General features: G+C 31.9%; 1 protein-coding gene across 1 annotated transcript in view; it reads left to right on the top strand.

The window, feature by feature from the left end:
* Positions 1-18,822, top strand: part of PURG (purine rich element binding protein G) — a 29,073-nt gene extending 10,251 nt beyond the window's left edge. The window contains exon 3 of the mRNA XM_037526013.1: positions 17,943-18,822. Within this exon, the coding sequence (XP_037381910.1) occupies positions 17,943-18,047 (105 nt within the window). The 3' untranslated portion in view covers positions 18,048-18,822. The remainder of the gene's footprint in view (positions 1-17,942) is intronic.
* The last annotated feature ends 3,639 nt before the right edge of the window (positions 18,823-22,461 follow it).

Raw genomic sequence — 22,461 nt, 5'->3', positions numbered from 1 at the left:
TATTTGCTTCAGAAACTGCTGTTTTATTTCTAGGTTCTTCAGACTAGCAATATAATTAATACCAGTTACAGTCTAGAAATTTCAATAGGACATAATATTTTGACAATTCAATTTAGTTATTAGGGAATTTTATCTATTACTGTTTAGTAAATACTCAGAAAAGGGGTACAACAGACTATTGTCGGGTGTAAAAACAATTCTAAAATTCCATTCCTCCTAACTTCCCTTCTTTTCTGTCTCCCTGATGAAAGTGGATGAGGACACTTTGTCTCACTACCACCTTGGCCCCACTCTGCCCTATTTGTTCAAATGACAGTTGAAACACAATAAAGACTAATGCTGCTCTTTGAGAATTTTGAAGTTACTCTGTGAGCTGGATCTAAAGACTCTAAGAAGGTCTACTGCTTCACTCAGATAATCACAACACTCTTACCCTAAGTTATGAGTAGAGAACATTTCATTTGGAATGATGTGAACTGAAAGATCAGTTACTCCTGCTTTTCATGACACAATAGATCTTTAGAAGTTATACCTCTCATGATTTACAGATAATTTCAGAAACGAATTTATGCTCTAGTAAAATGGCCATTTTTAAAGAGTAGATGGTAGTAAAAGTCAATCAAGATATGTTAGTATTTAAAAAAAAAAAAAGGTGTTAGTATTAATAACTCTTACTTACTGAATACCTGCCCTGTACTAGGGCATTACATACCTTAAGTATATACTATTTATTCTCTATATGTGGAGTAGTCCTACCAGGAAACACTTATGTGAGGGTTCATCCAGTTGGTTAAAGTATAATGTCAAAAATTACAGTTTTTAGGTGGACCTCTAATCCCTGCCATTTTCAAATGTCAGTCTTTAAAAGGGTTCAAATGATTGAGATGGATTATCCTAGTTCTACCCGTAAGGACAGAAAGGAGACAAGCTATTATTTGGTGTGGATCTACAATTTCATTTTTCATGATGTAACACAATTAGTTCATTTGGTTTGGAAATAACTCTAATCAACATTCAAGTTTTTTTTATTTTTCCCAACTTTTTCTACCATCTTACTCTTCCTACACTGATCCTTCATTTTTCATATTTAATTACCAAATTTCCCCTTATTTCTTAACTCCAGTGGGTAAACTGAGGTGACTGCCCTATTTGCAGATACACATTTTTCTCCATTACTCTATAGTGGTTTTCAAACTTAAGTGTGATTAAGAATCACCTACAGGGTTTATTAAACCATAGAATGGAAGACCCAGTGTTTCAGAGGGGGTAGCAGGTTGAAGAAAGGACCCAAAATTTGCATTTCTGCCACATTCCCAGGTGAAAATGTGACAAGTGATGCTGGGGATCTGGGGATCACACTTTAAGAACCACAGTCTAGACTGATGTGATCTTACTTTAGCTACAAAAGATAGTGAAAGAGAAACTGTCGAAACTATTGTAGCATCTTAGTAGAAGACAGTGCTACTCGTTCTGCCATGAGAGGTTAATAAATCTTAACTTTTTTAATATTGACTAGAGTTTAGGTAAAAATAACATTTTTTCTTTTGTATCCTTCATTACATTTAATAACCTTTCTGACCCCCTCTGATTTTTTGACAGCTATCGACATAATTCTGATAGCAATAATTATGAAGCCTTGTAGGAAAAGCTTGGTTTTTAAGTTTGCAGGGGATGAAGCATATTTTTTATTTACCAAATGACTAATGTATAAATCTTAATAAAGGAAAGTGAATAGTTTCTATAATCAAGAATTAATAGTACAAAGCTTACTGAATATTTAATAGTACTTGAAGTAACCTTGGAATTAGGTTACTCCTTTGATTTTTACATTTTGTGACATGTAACTCAAATGTTTCACTATTACTAAATTAGACTATATATCTAGAAAATAAAGTCTAAAGCTTAAAATGCTAATTATTCCTTATACTAACTTTTAAAAGTATATAATAGTTTTATCACCTTGTGCCCTATGTAAGATATGTAGGATGGAAGAACAACATACTATAAGTGTTTTTACGGTACTTTTTTCTAAATTAATAATTGGACCTGTTGATTGAGCATATTTGAACATGTAACATTCTTAAATAATTTATCTTCATGTTTGCCAGCTTGTGGGGATTCTGTGATACAATTAATATGGTGACCAAAATCAATAAAAGCATTTTATTTATAGCTGTATTATTAATATATATAACAATTAATATATACAACTAATAGCTGTCATTCTATCAGAAATACAAATTAATTCATGCGTAGCTATTTGGCAGTTCTGCAAGTTCATTAATTTCTTTTTCCAATGACTACCCCTCAGTGGCTGGTGCTCCAAAACAATGAACGAATTCCTAATTATGAAAAATAATTACTGACTCAGATATAGTCATCAACTGAAAAGAATCATTGTAAGCAGTGTGACTTAAGTATTAGAATTATACCTTGAGTAGATTGGACAATAGAGTAGATTTTTAGTATTTCAGCTCAACATGAGGACAAACCGAGGATTAGTGTTGTTACACTTAAATAATTCCAGTAATATGGAAAGACTAGACATGCACTTAATGTAGGATGGATAAAGGAAATTAATAAATCAGAAAAATATTGGGTTATTGTCTCAATTCAATTTAAAGACATACTTAGAAATTTTGTATTGAGGTCTTTTGTTAAATCAGGTAGGATAAAGAAATAAGATTTTAATTTTTCTAGTATTCTGAAAGCATATTAAGAAAAAATATTCTAATTTTATTTGAAAACAATGTAAGAATTAGTTTTCAAAGGTTCATGAGCTTTTTCATGAGTAATTAAATGGCTTAAGATAGTTTCATGAAATCTGCAGATTAAATCCAGCTTTTAAAATTTCACAAAATTTTCACTTTCAATCTTTTTTTTCATAAAGAATTATATGGAGGAATAAATTTAGTATTTATAATGCCATTTCACATTACCTACTATAAGTTGGGAAAGCATATGTGACTTCTAGTGTAAGTCGAAAAACCAAATTATTGAATAGTACTAAATAAAGTTTTTCTTTATAAAAACCCAGATCAAATTGTATTTAAAAGTTGAATCAATAAATTACTATTTTCATTTCTCATTTCTTTGCATTACTATTTTAACTTAAGATGGGAAGAAAAAAACATAGTTTGCTACTTTTGTCTTAAATTTGCTGTATTAGAGAACAAGTCTCCAAGTAAATTGATTATTGCTGCAAAAATGTGTGGTTATCTCCTGGAGAGTTCAAGACTTTGTAAAAAAAAAAAGTAGCTGTGACAATATATCTAAATTCTGGGATCTATTCAATAGTATGAAACTCAGTTCTCACCTGCCAAGTCCACTTTTTCTTAACACTTCTTCCAGTAATCTGTGCTTTTTTACCATACTTTACCATTTCTAAATTTAAAGTGGACAATAATACCTTTATAAGAGAGATCTGAATAAGTTGAACTACATTACAGCAAAGTCCATAAATTATAACTGTATTACTTAGTAAAATTTTTCCCTCTGAACAGATACTACGTGTGTAATTTTAAAGAAACCAGGTCCATGCCCCCGGAGAAGTAATGATAAATTGATTTCATCTAATTTGTTACCATGATTGACTGCCCTAAAGAGCTTTGTTGAGGATTTGAAATCCGCATCTAGAAGGAAAGAAAGAACAGCTTTCATGCCAAATATTTACCTTTTTTTCATCCCAGCTTTAGAGTTACAACAGTTTTCATTGTAACTCTAAAAATTTCAAGTTTAGCCAGACAGCTGACTCTTGCAACCCTAACTCCCATATGACTCACCTAGGAATGTGTCTCTTCTAATAGTTAAGAGATTGTTTTAATCCAGTAGTCCTTCCCATAAAATAGTAGTTTGCTTCTGAGGACCTCAAAAAAATCATGGCCATGATGATGTCATCAAGGATACCCTTAAGCATTAAACACTCTGCCTCTAATCAATTCTAACCTCGATTAAAACGACAGCAGTTTCTCCTTTAAAATTTAGCCCAGTCATTCTCAAGCATTAGCATATATAGCATATTTTAAAATACAGCTTCTAACCAACCCCAGAGATTCTGATTTGGTTGGTACAGAACAAGGTTCAGAAATTGGCATTTTTGTTATGCGCCTTCTATTACCAGTGGTCTGGAGACCGTTCTTTTTCATAGTCCTAGACTTGCTACCTTTTTTCTGCAACTTTCTAACTGGAGTTGCTTAAGTTTTAGTATTGTAAGTCATAGCACTAAGAACTGATTTTTTTTTAATATTCTATTAACAGATAATATCTAGAGCTCATTTTAAATACAGAGAGGCTAAATACCTAAGTCCAGATATTTAAGATTTTGTGCTATATTGGCTAGCCTTCTGAACAATGATCACTGGGTATGCTAGTTTCTCCCCCACCTCCTGAGCTCAAATTCAAACTGTGACATGTAACCAATTGATTGCAAATTACTTAGCATAACTCCCCACAGTTCTCAACCAAAATATTCTGAGTCTTTCCAGCCTAAATCAAGTACACGGGTAGTTTGCCTTATGCTTCTAGTAATTGACCCTCAAAGTCTCAAATGACTTTTCAAACACCCCCCCCCCTTTTTCCCCTGTACAAAAGCTTAAAGTAGACAATTCTTTCAGTTTGAAAAGATTTTCCTTAGATAAAGCCTAAAACTTGATTAAATATATTTAAATGTTAACGCTTAGTTTCCCATGTAAAAATCCTATCTCCTTAACTTGAATTTAAGTCTAAACCAGAGGCTGTTTCTTACCCTTTTGTATTCCCCTTTACACCTAATACTGCTGATTTCTTAAATCGTCTCCACTTCATCACCACTGTTACTGTTCCTATTTTGCCTTTGAAATCTTGTTGCTTCAGGATCACTTGACAGACAAATCAAAATGATAAGTGACAGTGAAAGTGATCATTTTAAAACCTGATGTGAAATGCTGTGTCATTTTTACTTCAAAGACTATCGATTTTTTTCCCTACACATCATAAATTTGACTTCAAAAATATTCCTTCCCTTCCTTAATAGAGAAATGATTCTGTTATTCTGTTCACTGAATGGACATTGAGTGGCTGCTCTCTGGCCCTATGCTAGAGACTAGAGATACATCCTTTATAAAAGAAAAATACTCCACTGACATTAGCTTCCAATGTGTCATGTCCAAAGTTGTTTGATTCAAAGCAGCTTTGGGAACCTAATCAAACTGTCCTTTTTGTTCATTCAAAAAATTTTCATCTGAGTTCTGCCACATATGAGATGTGTGCTTGAAGCTCTATTACAGTATGCTGTAATACTGCTTGACAGTATCACTTAAATGTGATTGTGTATATTCTGTTAGAGTGCTCAAAATATATTTCATAGATAAAATTTAGAGAACAATAATATAAATAATTATTCTGTCTTCCCCATTACAAATCTCTTTGGAAGTCCTAGGATGAAAATAATTGTATTTCATCTCCTATACCTTCTGTGCTCAAGTGGAAATAACTTCCTAGACCTTAAGTTGTAGTGATTGTGACACCCCATTCAGGCTTATAAAAGACTACTGATTTCGGTGTGTGTATGGGGAAAGGGCATCAAGGAGAGGATGAGAAACAAGAAGTGATGACATTTTATCACGTTTGCCCCCCTTGACCTGAGTCTGTTCATCCTAACTTTAATTTTATTTTCATTTTATATACAGTATCTTCTCAAACTCCTTTTCTGTACATATGCCTGGATTACAAAAATCAGTGTTCTCAACTATGAATGTCTTAGCCAAATGAAATAAGCCAGATTCCAACCTGAGTGTTAATAAATCAGAAGTTGTAATAATGTTCACTACAGATAGGTTGCAATGAAGAGCAATTAGTAGATTTAATGAATTACTGGTAAAAAAAATATTAATTTGTCTTGAAAGTTTTTCCTTAACTGGCTATTCTAGGATATTTTCTAATTGAATGTAAAAAAATGAGTTTAAAGTTATATATAATACTTGACACTTAATTTGAACTTTTTTCAGAGTTCTTTCGCATATTGTATTTCATTTCATCCTGATGAAAATAGTCATTTTAATTAGTTTAGTTCAGTATTACTAACCTCACTAAACAGATGAAGAAAACAGGCCTAGGTGGGTTAAATGATTCACTGTAATTTGACTACCTAATAAAATACCACAGTTTAGAAGGAGCCCGCTGCTTTCCTAATGACATCGTAAAACTTTAAAGATAAATTTGAAATCAGAATTTGATAAAATTAGATACATGGATTTATAACTAAATTTAAATCATTTTTTGAGATGCACCTTAGGTATTTTTCTGTCCTTGTCAGTCTTTAGGCTCATTCTACACACACATATTATTGGTTTTGGCAGAAGGCATATCAGGGCATTTTATTGGTGCTGATGTCTGTACCCAGACCACTTACCTGGGTCAGCCTCTACCTCTACCTCTTGAGTCTTTGACCTTCTCTATTCTGTAGTCTCACTGCCTGAACTTCCAGAACTTGAATACAGATGACTAAAATACAGATCCCATCTGTTCAGTTATAGGTCTTTTACTGGCACCTGCCTTGTAGAGTAATCTTCAAAAATGTTATTTAGAGAATTTAAGAGAGAAAATTACTTCATTTGCGCAGTTAATAACTAAAAATCAACTATGAATTTTCCTAATACAAACATGAGCTGAAGAACCACATCATTTGGAGGCAGTCGTTTTCAAAAACCTGAAAAAGATGTTCCAAATTTTTATCAAATTAACTCAAAACCCCACATCTTCATTTACATCAGTATACAATAACAGTTAACAATGAAGCTCCTAGAGCCTTCAGTATTTTCATTCACATAAACACAAAATTTAATCTTGTTCACTATGTTGTATTGATTGAAGCAGAAAACAACAATAATGCATACTAGAAATATTTCGGTTTCAATAGGATAGGAAGTACAGTGCGTAAAACTGTTGACTGGGACATTCTGTTAAGTAAATGACCTTGCTCTGGCATTCCAGGTTAGCCATAATTTTTTAGCACCACTGAGAAATTAGGATGGTTGAATTTTTAATTCTTACATACAAACTGAATTTTCCTGTCTGTGTATTTCTGTAGTCACTAAAGTTTCATATTGGCTGAATTTGCACAGATTATCACGTAATTATAAATATAAGAAGGTCAATATGCCTAGGATTTTCAAGGAGGAATGTAATAGAAGCTTGATATTTGCTTTTAGCTATGAATGGCATAAAACAATATTTTGATCTGTTTCATCCACCTCTCAAGCAATAGTAACTTCAGGTGTATTTTTAAGTGTTGGATATGCACAGTTATGAGGCAATGTCAGTGGCCTAGCACAGAACAGTAAAGATTTTGGGATCAGCCAGTCCTGGGTTCAAGTACAAATTCTATCACATTTTGTGTAATTTGGGACAAACTTTATGGAATTATTGTGAGAATTGCATTGTTTATACTTATCATTCACTATATACAGAATCATCTTCTAGATCCAGGAAATATATCAATAAAAAAAAACATTTGGGATTCCTTACTCTCACAGAGTCAATCAGAATTCTCTTAAAGAAAATTAAATGTCAAGAATTTCAGCAACCTTTCTGTGATAATAAGCATTTAATATAAATAGCATCATTATTAATTCTCCCCAACCAATTTATATTGGATGTATTCCCAGAAAGTGTGCCAAAAATATGCAAAATTGGAAGAGTCTCCTTTTGCAACAGAACTCTTAGGCGAAACATTGGCAAGGGAATGGGCTGGTTATCTCTCGAAGTTGTTTTCAATCAAATATGAAAGCACACAACTATGTAGGCGAAATTTTTTGGACAGAAAACAAAAAGCACTAACTGTAAAAGAAAAAAAGCAGTAAGTTAGATTTCATCAAAATTTAAATTTCCTTCTCATCAAAAGACATCATTAAGAAAATGAATAAGCTAACCACAGACTGGGCAATAGCAAAGCATAGTTTTATTTGCTGAAGGAAATCAAAACTGCTTTGATTCGCTTTTTTGAAAGATATTCACTAAGTAGTTTGCATTATTTGGGAACCACTTACTCCAGCACTAGAGGAATTACATTCACATATTCTCTTGTATTGGTATAGGTATCCATAGTGACTTAACAACATGAGATTTTCTTTTCTAAATCTAGCATTGACTTTGATTTTTTGGGTTTTTGTCGGTAGTCTTCAGTAATATTAACATCCTCACTTTATAACAGATCAGAAAAATAGTAAAAATGTCATGTGAATTTTCCAAAATCATCATTTCAGAGCTTGTACCAGGATTTGTTAAGTGTTCCTTCCACTGCACAATTATCTACTTCTTGAACCACTTTGCTTCAAAATCAGTAGGAGATAGTATATGGGATTCATTCAGAATATTCGTTTTCTTCTCTCAGAATTTTCTCACCTTTTGTATTACAGTTGAAAACATCATTACAGGATTATGTTTGTGGGTCATTTCAACTAAATAAGTAGCTTTTGGATAGTTGCTAGGCCCTTTTGCCTTCTTTTCCAGTATGGTAAAGGAACCATTGTAATTCAGGCCCTCATTTCATATAATATGATGAACCATTTTTTTTCCTATGTGTTAATACTTGGTATTTTATTTTCTTTGGCATTTAGGAACCTCTCACTATCTCAGAAATGTTTATGTGAAACATCATATAACTTCATTCTATGCGTTGCTTTAGTTTTATTGTTCCCTCTAGTGAAGCGAAACTTTGAGTGTCACGAATTGAATTTTTAAGGGAAAATCATATAGTTAAAATTTCAGGTTATCTTGTATCAATATGTTGTTGTTTTACAACTGTGTCAATTTATATTACACAACTTTTAAATCGATAGTAACAATAAGCAGAGATAATGGTGTGGCTTCAGGGTTTCATTACTTTTTTTTTTTCTTCCTGATTAAGTTTGTCTGTACTTTTCCTTTTCAATCACACTGAATGTTTGAAGCCACAGTGTGAGGTGAGAAGTGGCTATTTAAGGGAAATGAGCACATTCATTCACTTATTCAAAAAATAATTTTTTAGTTCATCCAGCAGGCTGGGCATTATGCTAAAGAAATTGCTGTTTTCATTGCTTTTTTCTCAAATCTCAGGTAGATGAGATAGTAAATTTACAAATTTCATATGGCTTTGTTTGATGTGTGTGTTTGGGACAGCATAAGCTTTTGGTGCGTTTGAACTGGAATTACAAAAAAAATAAATATTTGGCTTTCAATTACAGTTTTCTTTTTGTCCATGTATAGTTGGCATCGCTGGTAGGCACATTCTATTCAGGACATTCTGATTTTCTTCTCAGAATCAATACAATTTTTTCATAATTTACTTGTTTTACTTTGCCTACTTATTTTTTAACTTCCTTATTTGGAGAATTCTCAGATAGTATAATAAAGTTATTCCTGTTGAAGATAATTGGGGATTTCTGTTGAGAACTCATTAGGTATTTTTTCTATGAATGTAACCTCTTAAAAACTGATAAACACATGTGGCCCCCAAAGATTTGAAGTGGTGAGGTAATTATCATATATTGGGACCCAACCACTAATTTTCAAAATGGTTATTATGCACCAAGTAACATAGGTAAAATCTTGTTTTCTTCCCACCTAAATATTTTATATTCATCTGTCTCTTTTCAAAACTAGTGGTGTGCTACTACTTCACCAGTGTTCACTCATCTTTATGAAACCAAAAAATTAGTAAAGATAGTATTGCCATGATCACTTTTAAGTTGTATTTGAGCCAAAGTTTTTAATTTTTATTCTATGGCTTTAGAGATGAGTGTTTTTCACAATGATAAATCTGACTTGGAAAACCTTTTCATTACTTTTTAAATATAAAAAATTGGGTACTTCCTTTTTAAAATCTAAAATATTTTATATCCTTTCTTAGATGTGATGAATTTAGTATGGCCCATTTGACAAAGAATCCATCTACATTTTCTCCACTAAATGAAAACCTGTTTTGGTTCAATGCTCTGATACAAAATCCAGGTCTTTTGTAGAGTATTAGTCTGGGACCCCATTCTAGGATATGTTGCTCTCTCTGGGATAATATTAAGGGAGAAATTTTGAAATGAAAAAAAGAAAAATGTCACCCAATGTCTGATATATCAATAAGAATTTTGTGTTTAATGATGCTTTTTAACATTTGTATTAAGCTTTAATTTACGTACATGGAAATACTCAAATCTTATATGCCATATAATAAGTTTTGACAAATATCAAGACATAAAACATTTCACTCAACAAGTTTTCATCTACCCCTTCTCAGTAAACACCCCACTATTTCCCATCCAAACTTCTAAAAGCAATCACTGATCTGATTTCTATCATTTTGTCTACTCTAGAATTTCGTGTAAACAAATATGTTATTTTTTGTATTTAGCTTCTTCCACTCAGTCTTATAGTTTCAGATCATCCATATTATTGAGTTTATCAGTAGACAGTTCCTGATACTTTTTTAAAATAGAAACTAAGCAGATCTCTACTGAGTGTCTTGACACAAGGCTATCAAAATCATGGCAACAAACCTATAGTAAGAATGGAGGGGACAATGTCCCCTCTAATCTTGATACTAAATCACAATACTCCCAGCATCCAAACTCCTCTACATTAATTAATGTCATTGACAGGTACTCTTGGAATATTTATCCTACTAAAAATAGATAACTGGGCAAGTGTACTTCAGCAATTGCAGTGACCACAGAGCTGTTCAGGTTAGGAGATATATCTTGTGATATTTCTATCATCAAAACATACTAAAATGTGCTTCCATTGTTTATCAATATAGTGATGCCTTGGTAGCTCTAATACACTCTTAAGAACATATAACCTTACGAACTCAATTTTATTATTAGATCCATAATTCCTAACAAAGATTATAAAATGAGAGAAACAGATACATAAAAGCAGCATCAAGATTGCATATTTGTTTTCCTGAAAGTTCCTAATTGAATTTAACCTAAATTTTGCCATATTCAGCAGGGATTCGTTGAGATTCTAGGGAGTAACAACAATAAACACCCAAAGATTCTATTGTGATTCTAAGGAGTCATAGTAAATTGTGTACCAATAGATCTAAAAGGTGATTTTTTTTTTGTTTTTGTCTTTTTCAAGAGATTTCTATTCTTATCTAAACAAAGTCTGAATTCTGACGTAACTAAATGAAGCAGAGGATTAGTCCTCCTAATCCTTACCATCTCTACCTTTAAGAATAAAAATGCAGCTGCAGAAACACAAGATCCCAGAACCCACCAACTCACATACCAACAGCATACACAGCTGGCAATTTCCAACTTTATGGAAAGTTACTGTGTCATTTTCAGTGTTTTACAACTATTCAGCAAAGAATGGTGGTACAGTGCTACAGTGCTTATATCAGTTTTGTTAAAAAAGGCAGTGAAACAAAATGGAATGTTTTGCCACATTACTGAAAGAATATTAATAAAGTTTCAGCTTATCCTCATTCTATGAATAGCTGCCATCCACTTGTTTTGTCTGTTTTTTCCTGTTCTGCCTACTATTAAATACATACACTTTACTTTTTCCAGCTCATATTTATTTTCCCCCTGTGGTTCCTAAATTATTTTACTGAATTCATATTTCATTCTGATAATTCAAAAAAATAACTACTTTAGTGTAGAGTTTGGAATAAGTCTAATTTCTCATAAAAGGACAGTTACATTTGAATTACCAAGAGAATGGAAAACTTGCAGTGTTATTATACTAAGCCTCAAGGATATATGTTGCAAGATACGAAGATGATTACTTTCAAGCAGTATGCATGAATTCTTTAAGCAGTTCATCATCATTTTACTTGTAATAATTAATTTTAATTAACTGCCAATAATGCTAGTTGCCATGTGGATAAATGAGAATATGGCCCTTGCTCCCATTTGAGATTGAGTAATGATATCAATTTAATGTTAGAAGGATAAAGCCTGATTTTCCCAATGAATATACTCTGCTTAAAAGATTTTCAAAAGGCCTACCTTAAGAGAAAGTAAAGCTGATAATAAATTGTCTTTCCTGTTCCTATGTATTTTTGGTTCTGGCTAGTAAAAAATTAGATTTTTGCTTCCTACTTTCAAAATTACTGTTTTTGTTTCCTCTCAGTCAAAAGTGTTGTAATTAATAGTGTGGTTTTTATTACCGTGAACAGCAATTCAGGAATTCAAGCTTAGTATCAACCATTTTTTCCACTGATGTGATTTAAAATCATAATTTTTATAAGAAATAATTTCACCTTCCTCTCTTTGAAATGGGAGAGGTCATGAATTGTATTTAATTGGTAAGACTTATTCTTTAGGGGAACACATTCATGTAAACTAATGGGCGTAAGAACAAACTCCTCACTAAATTTTGCTGATAACGAAATTAGCCATAATTTAGGTATGATTTTTTCCCAGAATAAAAGACTTCACATGGTATTGCTGCAAAAGAAGTAGTAATGGGTATTTAAAGAAAATTATCATAATCACAGTTGTTCAAGTGTTCCAAAACAGCAAACTTCTCGGTTTAACTATCCTTTTTTTCTTAACAAATAAATATTATCTAATTCTGTGTAGACTCCCATCTAATCAGAGGAGGAACGAGTTAGGACAAAGTAGAATTTTAGAGATACAAAAGACTTTGGATATTATCTAGTTTAATCTCAGCATTCAGCTAGTACACTAAAGTCTTCTCAAGGTTCTTAACTTTTCCACACTAATTTCCAAAGAATTGAAGAACCACTAGTCCCTCAATTTTTTTTTTAACTATGTATGTGTAACAGTTTTTTTCATTTCCTTGTGATATTCGTGCTACTAATTATAGCTATGAGGATTATTTCCACAGTTCATTATGCCTGAATTACCTTGAGAATAGTCTATTTTATGCAGAAACAAAACTTTAAATACATGGCAAAAGGAAATATAATTCAAAGTTTTAGGAATAGTTGTGTTAGCAGTCAATATATTAGCAGTCAATCATTGGTACTATGGAGGACACATCTCATATGTGCCTTAACCACTCCACCATCACAGCCTCATATGTGCTTTTTCATTGTGGTTTTAAGAATGACTGATATTACCCTATGACTTAAGACAAATAATACTACCTACTCTATTGTAGTAGAAGGTAATTGAATCAGCATGTCTTTTCAGTCTAGGTAGGTGAAGAGATGTGTCTAAGGGGTCCTATGTTGAGGCTATTTGCTATGTTTTCTCAAACTCATTTCTCATTAAATCAACACATACCTTTTTGTATATCGCAAAAAGATTGAGCTAACCACTCTACTAGGTCCAGCTATACAGCAGAGAAGAAGATCATGGGGCAGCAATAGATAACTGCCTTCAGAGTGGAGAAGCTTTATATGACATTTTAAAGCCCTGTATTACTCCACCACTGTACAAGCAATTTATTAACTTTGCTTTCCTCCTACGGATACAAAGAAAATAAGCATAACAACTAATTGTAGAATATTTGGGAAATGTACTACAAAAGAACTGAATAATAGAAAACAAGATTAAATTATGTAATAGGAACAGTTCTAGACATGTTCAATATTTATGTAGGGCTGCTAACAGGAAAAACTGAATTAAGGAAATACAGTTGCCTTGCCTTTGCAAAGTCAATATCTATGTATTAACAATAGAGATTGTGGAATCTTATTTGGGGTATTACATGAGCTAAATATATTTGGAATATCCCATGTGGAATATCCACATATCTGAAAGTTCTGTTAAAAATCTTCATTTCAGTGTTGAACTATTTCTCTAGTAATGTTCAAATGCCTCCCTATCCAAGACTATTATTTACCAACAAGGAATTATATTCTCATACTGAGAAACTACTAGGAAGATTGTAACATAGGATACATTTGTTATATGGCATGAATTTCTCTCCTCTTAACCTATCAATAAATTAGATTTGGGGAAGTGTGATTTATTGTGCTTGATCCTTTCTGATTTTACTTGGTTTTAAAATTTGGTAATTCTCTCAGAAGACTGGAATATACCAATTATATCCCATTCTACATCCTCAGAAGATAATAATTTATAGAACTGGGCATCTCTTTCATATGCTTTTATAGTAATTCTTATACTCAAGATTAAGGTTCTCAAATTGAGGAAAAGGATGGGGTCCTTTTTAACAGTCATTTACTCTTCCATGCCTATGAACTAATCCTAATTTTAACATTAGCACTTTTAGCATTTTTCACCTTAATTAAATGAGGAATTACACCACAGTGTTTAGCCTGTGGAATAACAGGAAACAGATGACCTGTCATTGAGAATCCTGATCTTATACTCTCTCTTTCTTCTAGTGAGACAACTCTCAAGTTTAATTTCACACTGAAACAAAAAAAAATTAGATTTATGTGCATGTCATTTATTTTTAAAGTATATATTAACATAGTTATTATGTGGTAAAGAGATCTTCATTTTTTAATTTTCTTCTTTGATTTACCAAATCTAATAATTTGGAGAATTTCTACACAGTTGCTTATTATTTGTTTCATATTTTGGTGCTTTGGTTTCTAACATCTTTTTGGCCTTTTTACGTTATCTCAAATCATTTCCATTTAATATTTCTACTTAAAGATACCTATGCATGAAAATTAATAACCAACGCAGCAAACATTTTTGCTATGCTTACTAGAAATGAGCTATTAAGTCTGGAAATCTCAGTGTTTAGTATTGTTTTCAAAACTTGGTTATTACATATATTGTTGCTTCAGTGATTGAAGAGAGTAAGTATAATATGTAGGCAGGTGAAAATAGGATTGTGAAACCAATGTTACCAAAAAAAAAAAAAAGAAAAAAAGAAGCATGTGCATTGCATGGCAGGGTATTACTAAATTTGCCTAAATAAAAGCTCATGGTGTTTTCAGATTTTACAGGAATACTTTCACTATATTTGGATTTGAATTTTCATACTGAAAAATGTTCTCAACAGTTATTTTTTAAAACACACTTTACTGTTTTTAGAAAGTTGTAAGTCATCTTCCTGCTTATATCTGTACTGAGTTTGTGAAACTGCACTATACTATTATGAAAATGTAAACTTCACATATACTCAGATTTAGTAAAGTAGCATTGTGTGCATTTTTAAAAAGACTTGTAGCACTTTGGTAAAGGAATGTGCAATTATAAAGGCTTATACCATTTTAATTTTTTAATTCCCAGGAATTTCTCTTACTGGAGAAGTAAGATTCAAAACCAAATTCAATTATAAGACTTGCACTTTTTTCCTACTGATAGTTCCTATTTTTCTAATTATGTTGAATATTTAATTTAAAACATTTTTTGCAATGAGTTTTAGCTTTTCTCCTCCATCCTAACCTCAAAAACTCTTAATTTAATGAACATTTTAAAATATCCAGTGGAAATTAGTGAAGCATTTTAGACATCTTGGCTGTTAATCTGGTTACTGACTTTAATAATTTTCTGATAAAATTAAATAAATTCCTGAAAAAGAATCTTTAAACAGCTTAATTAGTTTTTGTTGGTTATAACCAATTGAATAGTTAATGTACATATAGTCATAATTTATCTTAAAATCTGGAGCTGACAAGATGACTAATTATATAGGTATGCTTAAAATACCCTCATAGCCTCCAAAAAGAAATTGCAAGAAGAAATAGAATTCCTTATGATTATGGCTGTTACATATACTTCTATTATACTACCAGTAATTTACTGTGATATACCCATAGGTAGTGGTAACAAGATGAAAATAAATATAAATGCTTTAACATTAGGTGTTGATATCAATATGCATAAACTATTGCAATAAAAATACTCATTGTGCCTGTATTTGAAGAATTTATCTTAGATTTTCTGTCTTTTTTCATTTAAGGCTGCATTATCATTTTAAATGTGAAGACAATAGAATATATGAATGAATGAAATGGTGGCCCTGTTTGCCATGGGCTTAGTTAGGTATTCAGTTGAATTTTTTGAGGGGCATTGGCTACCATATATTATGAAATAAACTAGATTGTCCACAAGCCACATGTGAGTCATCTGCAGAAATTATCCATATTCCCCTCTCCTCGTAAATGAATTCAGATTTATAATTCAATTTTATAATTTTAAGCTGTTAATTATTTTAAAATACTTAATGTGGATTAAAAGATTAAATGAAATAAGACCTATTCTAATTATTAGCATATTCCTATATACTATCAAGCTTCTGATAATGTTATGTTTCCTATAAAGCCTTAAAATATTTTCGTGAAAATTTCATTACTTGGAAATGAAGGCACTTTATTACCTTTAACTATTTGTCTGTATAGAATTTGTCTAAAATTCCATAAACTATTATTTATCCTTTATAAACATCCTACCTTGTGTGTTTTTCTAAAGCTTCTTATAATGTAATAATTCAACTATTTTAGCTTAATGGAAAATTATGTTACATAATATAACCAATGAACAATACAGAAATAAAATTCAAGAATAACAAAAGTGTATGTGATAATTGCAAATTGTTAGTCTAAGTCCGCAATCATTTGCATTTAAAATGTTGTAAATTTTGAAGACATTTTTATCACACAATATTTAGACAGTTTTTATTTTTAAATCTTATTTTCAATGGTACTACCTTGTGTTGAAACATTGAATAAATGTAAGGGCAGTCAAAACTGTTAAGTCAGCCAGTCAAACTCAATTTCATTTTAGTTGAGCTTTTTAATGTAGCACTAAAAACATGAAGAAATCAGTTTTATTTCTTATGTGCTCAAGTCAGCCATGCCTGATAAATAATCTAATTTAAATCAGTAAAGAGAATGTGCTGCTATATATAGCTGTTTGCTATTCAGAAAATCAGTAGTGGATTTCTACAACAAATTGGATTCAGCCGAAAAAGCATAGGATAACTTTTTTCAAAAGTTAAATTTTTTTAAGTTAAATCTTATATCTTTCTGACATTTATAAGGATAGGCTAACTTTTATCCAATAATCTTCTTCAACTGAAGACTGTTTCAAAGCAAACAAATTTTGCTTTCTTTATTTGATTGGGGGAAGTTCACTTAAGATAAAAACTTTTTGTATAATTTTGTTTATTTACCTTTAATTCTTTCTATATTGTGGCCATTTTTCTATCACTAGTTTTAAATGTTTTTCTAAATATAACTGCTGCTTCATACACGCAGTTATCATTACATGGTACAGAAAGGAATCAAGTTTATCAGAGGTCTACTCTTACAAAGGAAAGACTAGAGACAAATTCCATGTCAGTTCTTTAGTTTGTTTCTTTGTTTTCTTTTTCAAATAAATAATTACCTATTAACCCAAAGGTGTGTTAATGTCATGGCATGAACAATCGTAAATGTAGATCTTTTGAGAATTTTGTGATGCTGAGTAACAGACTTTTCTCAAATCTCTGTGATGCTAAATATTTTCCTTAGAAGGCTTTGTTTAATGTTAGATTGTTGTTCTGAAAGCTGTTGGTCCTAGTGGGATTTTTTTTAAACTGGGAAAACAAATAAATGCATGTATTACAAGTATAGAAATGGTGAATTGTAAACTTACCAAATAGTACTGATTCTATTTTCAAAAATGTTTTGCTGTTAAATATATACAACATAACATTTCTGCCATACTGTAATTGAGTACTTTTTCCTAAATGACCCTGTTATCACTATTCCAGAATTAGAAGTTGGGCAGATACATGATTGATTCATGTGTCTGTGTAGATGCTTCAAGGTATATTCCTCTCTTGGTGAGTAAAAATATTTTTTCCTTGGCATCAATGCATTGAGATATGAATATGCCTGTATCTATTCTTATTGCACATTTCTTATACAGTATCTTCTTATATGCCAAAATTGGCCTAGACACAACTTAAAATTGAGGGTTTGTTACATGCTTTCTAACAGAAAGGTTTTCAACAATATTCATTATGGGTTTGTACTGTGAAAATAGTGAAACTCCATTTAAGATTTCATATGTGCTAAATTTAAATTAATATTTTTTCTTTAGCTCACAAATTACCCCAAATCCAGAGAGAATATCAACTCTTTTCACTGTTGTCAAATCCAGCATAAGGAACAGCCCTATGACACCACAAAATCAGTTGAGGAATAAGGAGTAAGTCTCTTATGTTACACTTCAGAATAAAGGCATTTGGTGAAAGAAATGAACCGAAGTTCATCGTGAGTGCAAGGCCTCTGTACTTGACATTCCTCCACCGAAGGGAAGACCATTGTCAACATCATTGGCATCATTTTCAAACTGACCTTATGTGGAATGTCTTCCACTGCATTGGAGCACTTATTGACTCTGTCAGGTTTTTGTTTTTTTAAATTCATCAAGCCTTTCAGTTCTCAAAAAAACCACTTGTCAGCACTGAGGTAGAGAGACATACATTTGAAAATACTTTCTTAAGAGATCATGTAACTCTATAACTCTGAATTTAAAAATTGAGGAGGAGGGATCATTTCAACCCACTGCCTCATACAAGAAACATGTTTTTAAATCCGTAAAGGCTTTAGTGTTAACAGGGTACAAAGTGTTTTTTGTCCTGTATTGTACTTAAAAGTTTCTCATTGATTGGTGATTGTATTGTATGAAAACAAATCATAAATTGCCTTGTATTGTTTATAATAGATCATACCATGTACTACTTCAGTTTTCATGTTCCAAGTTTTTCAGTGATGCATGTTAACAGTTAGGTCCTAAAATTCTGTGGTGCTAATTCTTCCATATCCAATGGTGCTTTTGTGGATGCTAACTGCACACATGCTGAACAAAGCTGGAAGTTTAAAACTTTCCTCCTTCCTCTGTTTATATGAAGTGAAATAAAATAACTTGAATTTGTCTCAAAGTATCACTGACAATCTAATAAACTGGTTTATATGTGTGATTAGTTGGATTCTTGATTATTTTTCAGAAAGTATATTAGTTTTACTGGACTTTCATATCAGCCAAAAGTTGCTCTTACAATGTACTTATTTTATTATAGTTTTGTTCCCCCCAATTTGTAGTATCTTTGGAAATTTTAATGCAGTTGACTTGGCTTCTAAAATCAAGTTTAGATCAGATCTATGAAAACTAGAACTATCAGACCTGGAAATAAGCATTTGTAAAAATTAAAAATATGTCACCAAGGTGCCTTTGTCTAGTCTAGTACTCTACTAATAAACTTTTATCATCTGGTTGAGCTTTGATATAACATTTGCATAAAAGAAAGTATGCCTCCAAAACTTGTATTGCAACTCAAGTGACATGAAAAAAGACATCCCTGTATACTGATATTTAAGTAAAATTCCATTGCATATGTTTGAAAATAAGGATAAAAATATCAAATTGGTCTTTTTCAAGACATGGCATAATAGATAAACCCATACAGTAGTTTTATTGGATTTGTAATTTTAGCATCTATGCTACAAATCCCAGCATTAAGACAAGTGACGCAGTTATATTCAGGAATGCAGGGAACTATTTCTTCTAACTGAGAGAGAAATACCACATTAAGGAGGTATGTATATTCCCATGTTCTGACTTTGGTATTTCGCCTAACCCATGGGTAATCTTAAATTTTAAAAATTCAAATCGAATACATTAAAACTCCTCAAGTAATAATCATTGATCTCAAAAAGAAGATAATCAAGATTATCAACCTAGTCTAGTGGGTCTAATGACTAAAATGGCATTCCCGTACTATTATCGTTTTTTATTACATAGAGTGTCAAATACTTATTAAATCACGTCTGAATTATAACATCAGAAAATGAAGTTTAGAAAATAGTCAGGGGCCTCCCTGGAGGCACAGCGGGTTGAGCGCCATGCTGTGAAGCTGTCCGCAGCCTGCAGCGCCAGTTCAATCCCAGCTGACTGGCGAGGGTCCCACATGGTGCAGCAGACCTCTCCTGTCGCGCCCGCTGCTCCCCTTAGCAGTGTATTTCGTCAGTCTGCCTGTTCTTTTCCCCACTCTGTCTCTGGTGAATCCTCTCACCCTCCCATGCATCTGGCCTGTATCCCCATTCTTGTATAAAGTAAATAAATAAATCTTTAATAAATCAATAAATATTTTTTTTAAAAAGAAAGAAAATAGAGTCAATATGAGCACCAGGCTTGCATCTGTGACTTTCAACAAATACATTATTTACTAAATCATACCTCTTCCCAAAGATATTTCCACTGTATATTTTTGTAACTACCTTTACAGTATTCCATTTTATGAAAACTGACAGTAATGTTCTACAAAATAGTTCCAAGTTTTCTTTAATTACAAAAAGAAAATAGGTCTATGAATGTCTTAGAGCTTCTTTATTTCTGTGGCAATATTTTGCCTGTTAATTGAAAGAAAAATCAATTCTAATTTATAAAAGGAGAGAAAAAATTGCTTTTGGGGAAGAAAATCTACCATTTAATCTACATGTAAAGATCTCTGATTTTTACCTCCATAATCAACTGAATTTATGTATTATTGTTCACCATCATGTTTGCCTTGCCTAAGAAATTATTCTCACGAAGCTTTTTATCAGAGTCTTTGGTATGAAATTATTTTTTAAATTCATCAACCTTAAATGAGTACACTTTTTGTCTGGTTCATTTATTAAAGCAACATAGTCCCTTACCCTAGTGAAAACATCATTTAACTTTTTTTTAAGTTACAAAATCATATATATCTTTATAGTGTTAACAATGTCACTTGGTAAGTTGCATTTTCTGTTCCTTAAACAATAATTTCCCTTGTATATCGTAAGCTCAAGCTGTCATACGTAAATCCTTAAAGCATTTTCAAAAAAGATCCAAGTGTACTCCACTGAGGAATATTTTTTGACGTATATTTCGTGTACTTTAAAAGCCTAACCTTACTCATCTTAGGGAGCAAATTTTTCTCATTAGGAATACTTTTGAGTTTGAAATTAGCCAAAAAAGAATAATCTTGACCTGAAAAAAAAAAAGAGAGAGAGCAAGAAGAAGCGAGCCAATCTATAACCTACATCTTTTCAAATTTGTCTTGGTGTGTTCCTGAATAGGCACATACTGACATTATACCAAAATTAAAAGTTTCTTTTCTTACCCTGTACTTTCTCCTTGGGGAAGTGAAAAGACTCCTAGCAAGTAACCAAAAGGTAGTATAATTCAACACAAAAACAGATGAATGGAGGTTCATAGACTGAATAAATCATAAAATGCAGTGAATGCAGCACTACACATATTGTCCCAAACTGATGTCTTATTTTGAGTGGTAACCAAAGCTTGCACATATTTCCAAGTATAGTGTTTACACTATAAAAGACTAAATGAAAGACTTTCATGAAGACAAAAGGACTCTAAATGAGAAGGTTAGCCCTCAGTTTTGTGTTTTCAGAAACTCAGCTTTGTTAGTTCATTCTGAGTGAAAACACAAGATACTCCTTTTAAACAGTGTCATAAAGAAAACATCTTGTGCATCAGATATCCAGTGGAGAAAACAATTAATTTATGATAAAAAAAATCCTACTCCTATGGATTGAAAGGAAGCTGTGCATAAGAAGCAGACTTCAAATTTTGGTTTTATTTTTTTAAACTGTTTAATGATAAGCATGTATTTATTTTATTTTATTTTGCAGTTTGAAAAATGATTGTTTTAAGGAAGGAAATAAATGATAGATAAGAATACCTGTATCAACTGGTCAGAGTTCCTATCTTTCTGACAGGAAAATCTACTTGTAAAAATAAATTAATGTTAGAATTTTGCTTGACAGATACAAAATCAGATAAAAGGAAATTAATATTATAAATGACAGTATCATGTTATAATGAACTCCATAATACAGGTCTCCCTAGAAAATAGAAATAATCACATCAGCCCATCATCACTGTCTCCCCAAATCAGAGATGGAGACCACTAACAAATCCTTACACTTGGAATCTTTTTTTCTAGATTCCATGTGACTCCATCTTTCAGGGTAAAAATATTATTATTGCTCATGTAATATAATTAAACTACATATATTAATACCACTTTAGGCTACTTAATGATATAAGATTTTATTGTCATCTATTAAGCATTAATTATCATTATTCATATAATAGTATATAGCTATATTATTGCATCATTGTATCATATTAGTATTCATGATAATCATTATTAATCATTCATTGTCATCATGAAAATATCACTCATCATTAACAAACGTTTCACATATGATACTCTCTGACCAAGACCCTTCTTGACAGAGATTTTGGGAATATTGAAATTCAGTAGTAACTACTGAAAGGTCAAGAACTTCCTCCCTTCCCTTCAGGGAAGAACTTGCAAATAGATCATGACAGTCTTCACAATGGACCAGATTTAGCCTTAGCAATCTTTCTCAACTCCTGGCTGCCACTACTGTTTAACTAGATGCTGCATACAAAATTAGCATATTTGCCAAACCGCCTTAGATGCCCACCAGCACAGGTACAAGCCATCTACAAGGCATATGCCAAGATGGGATTAGATAACACAAAATATTTATTATAGGAAATGCCAGTGATGAAAAAATGGAAAAGAGCTGGTAGAGGA

This window comes from Talpa occidentalis, unplaced genomic scaffold (assembly GCF_014898055.3).
Source record: "Talpa occidentalis isolate TD23 unplaced genomic scaffold, MPIMG_talOcc4v2.1 talOcc4.4, whole genome shotgun sequence".
NCBI lineage: Eukaryota > Metazoa > Chordata > Mammalia > Eulipotyphla > Talpidae > Talpa > Talpa occidentalis.
The sequence above is the reverse complement of the archived record's forward strand: the minus strand, read 5'-3'. Positions and strand labels throughout refer to the sequence as shown.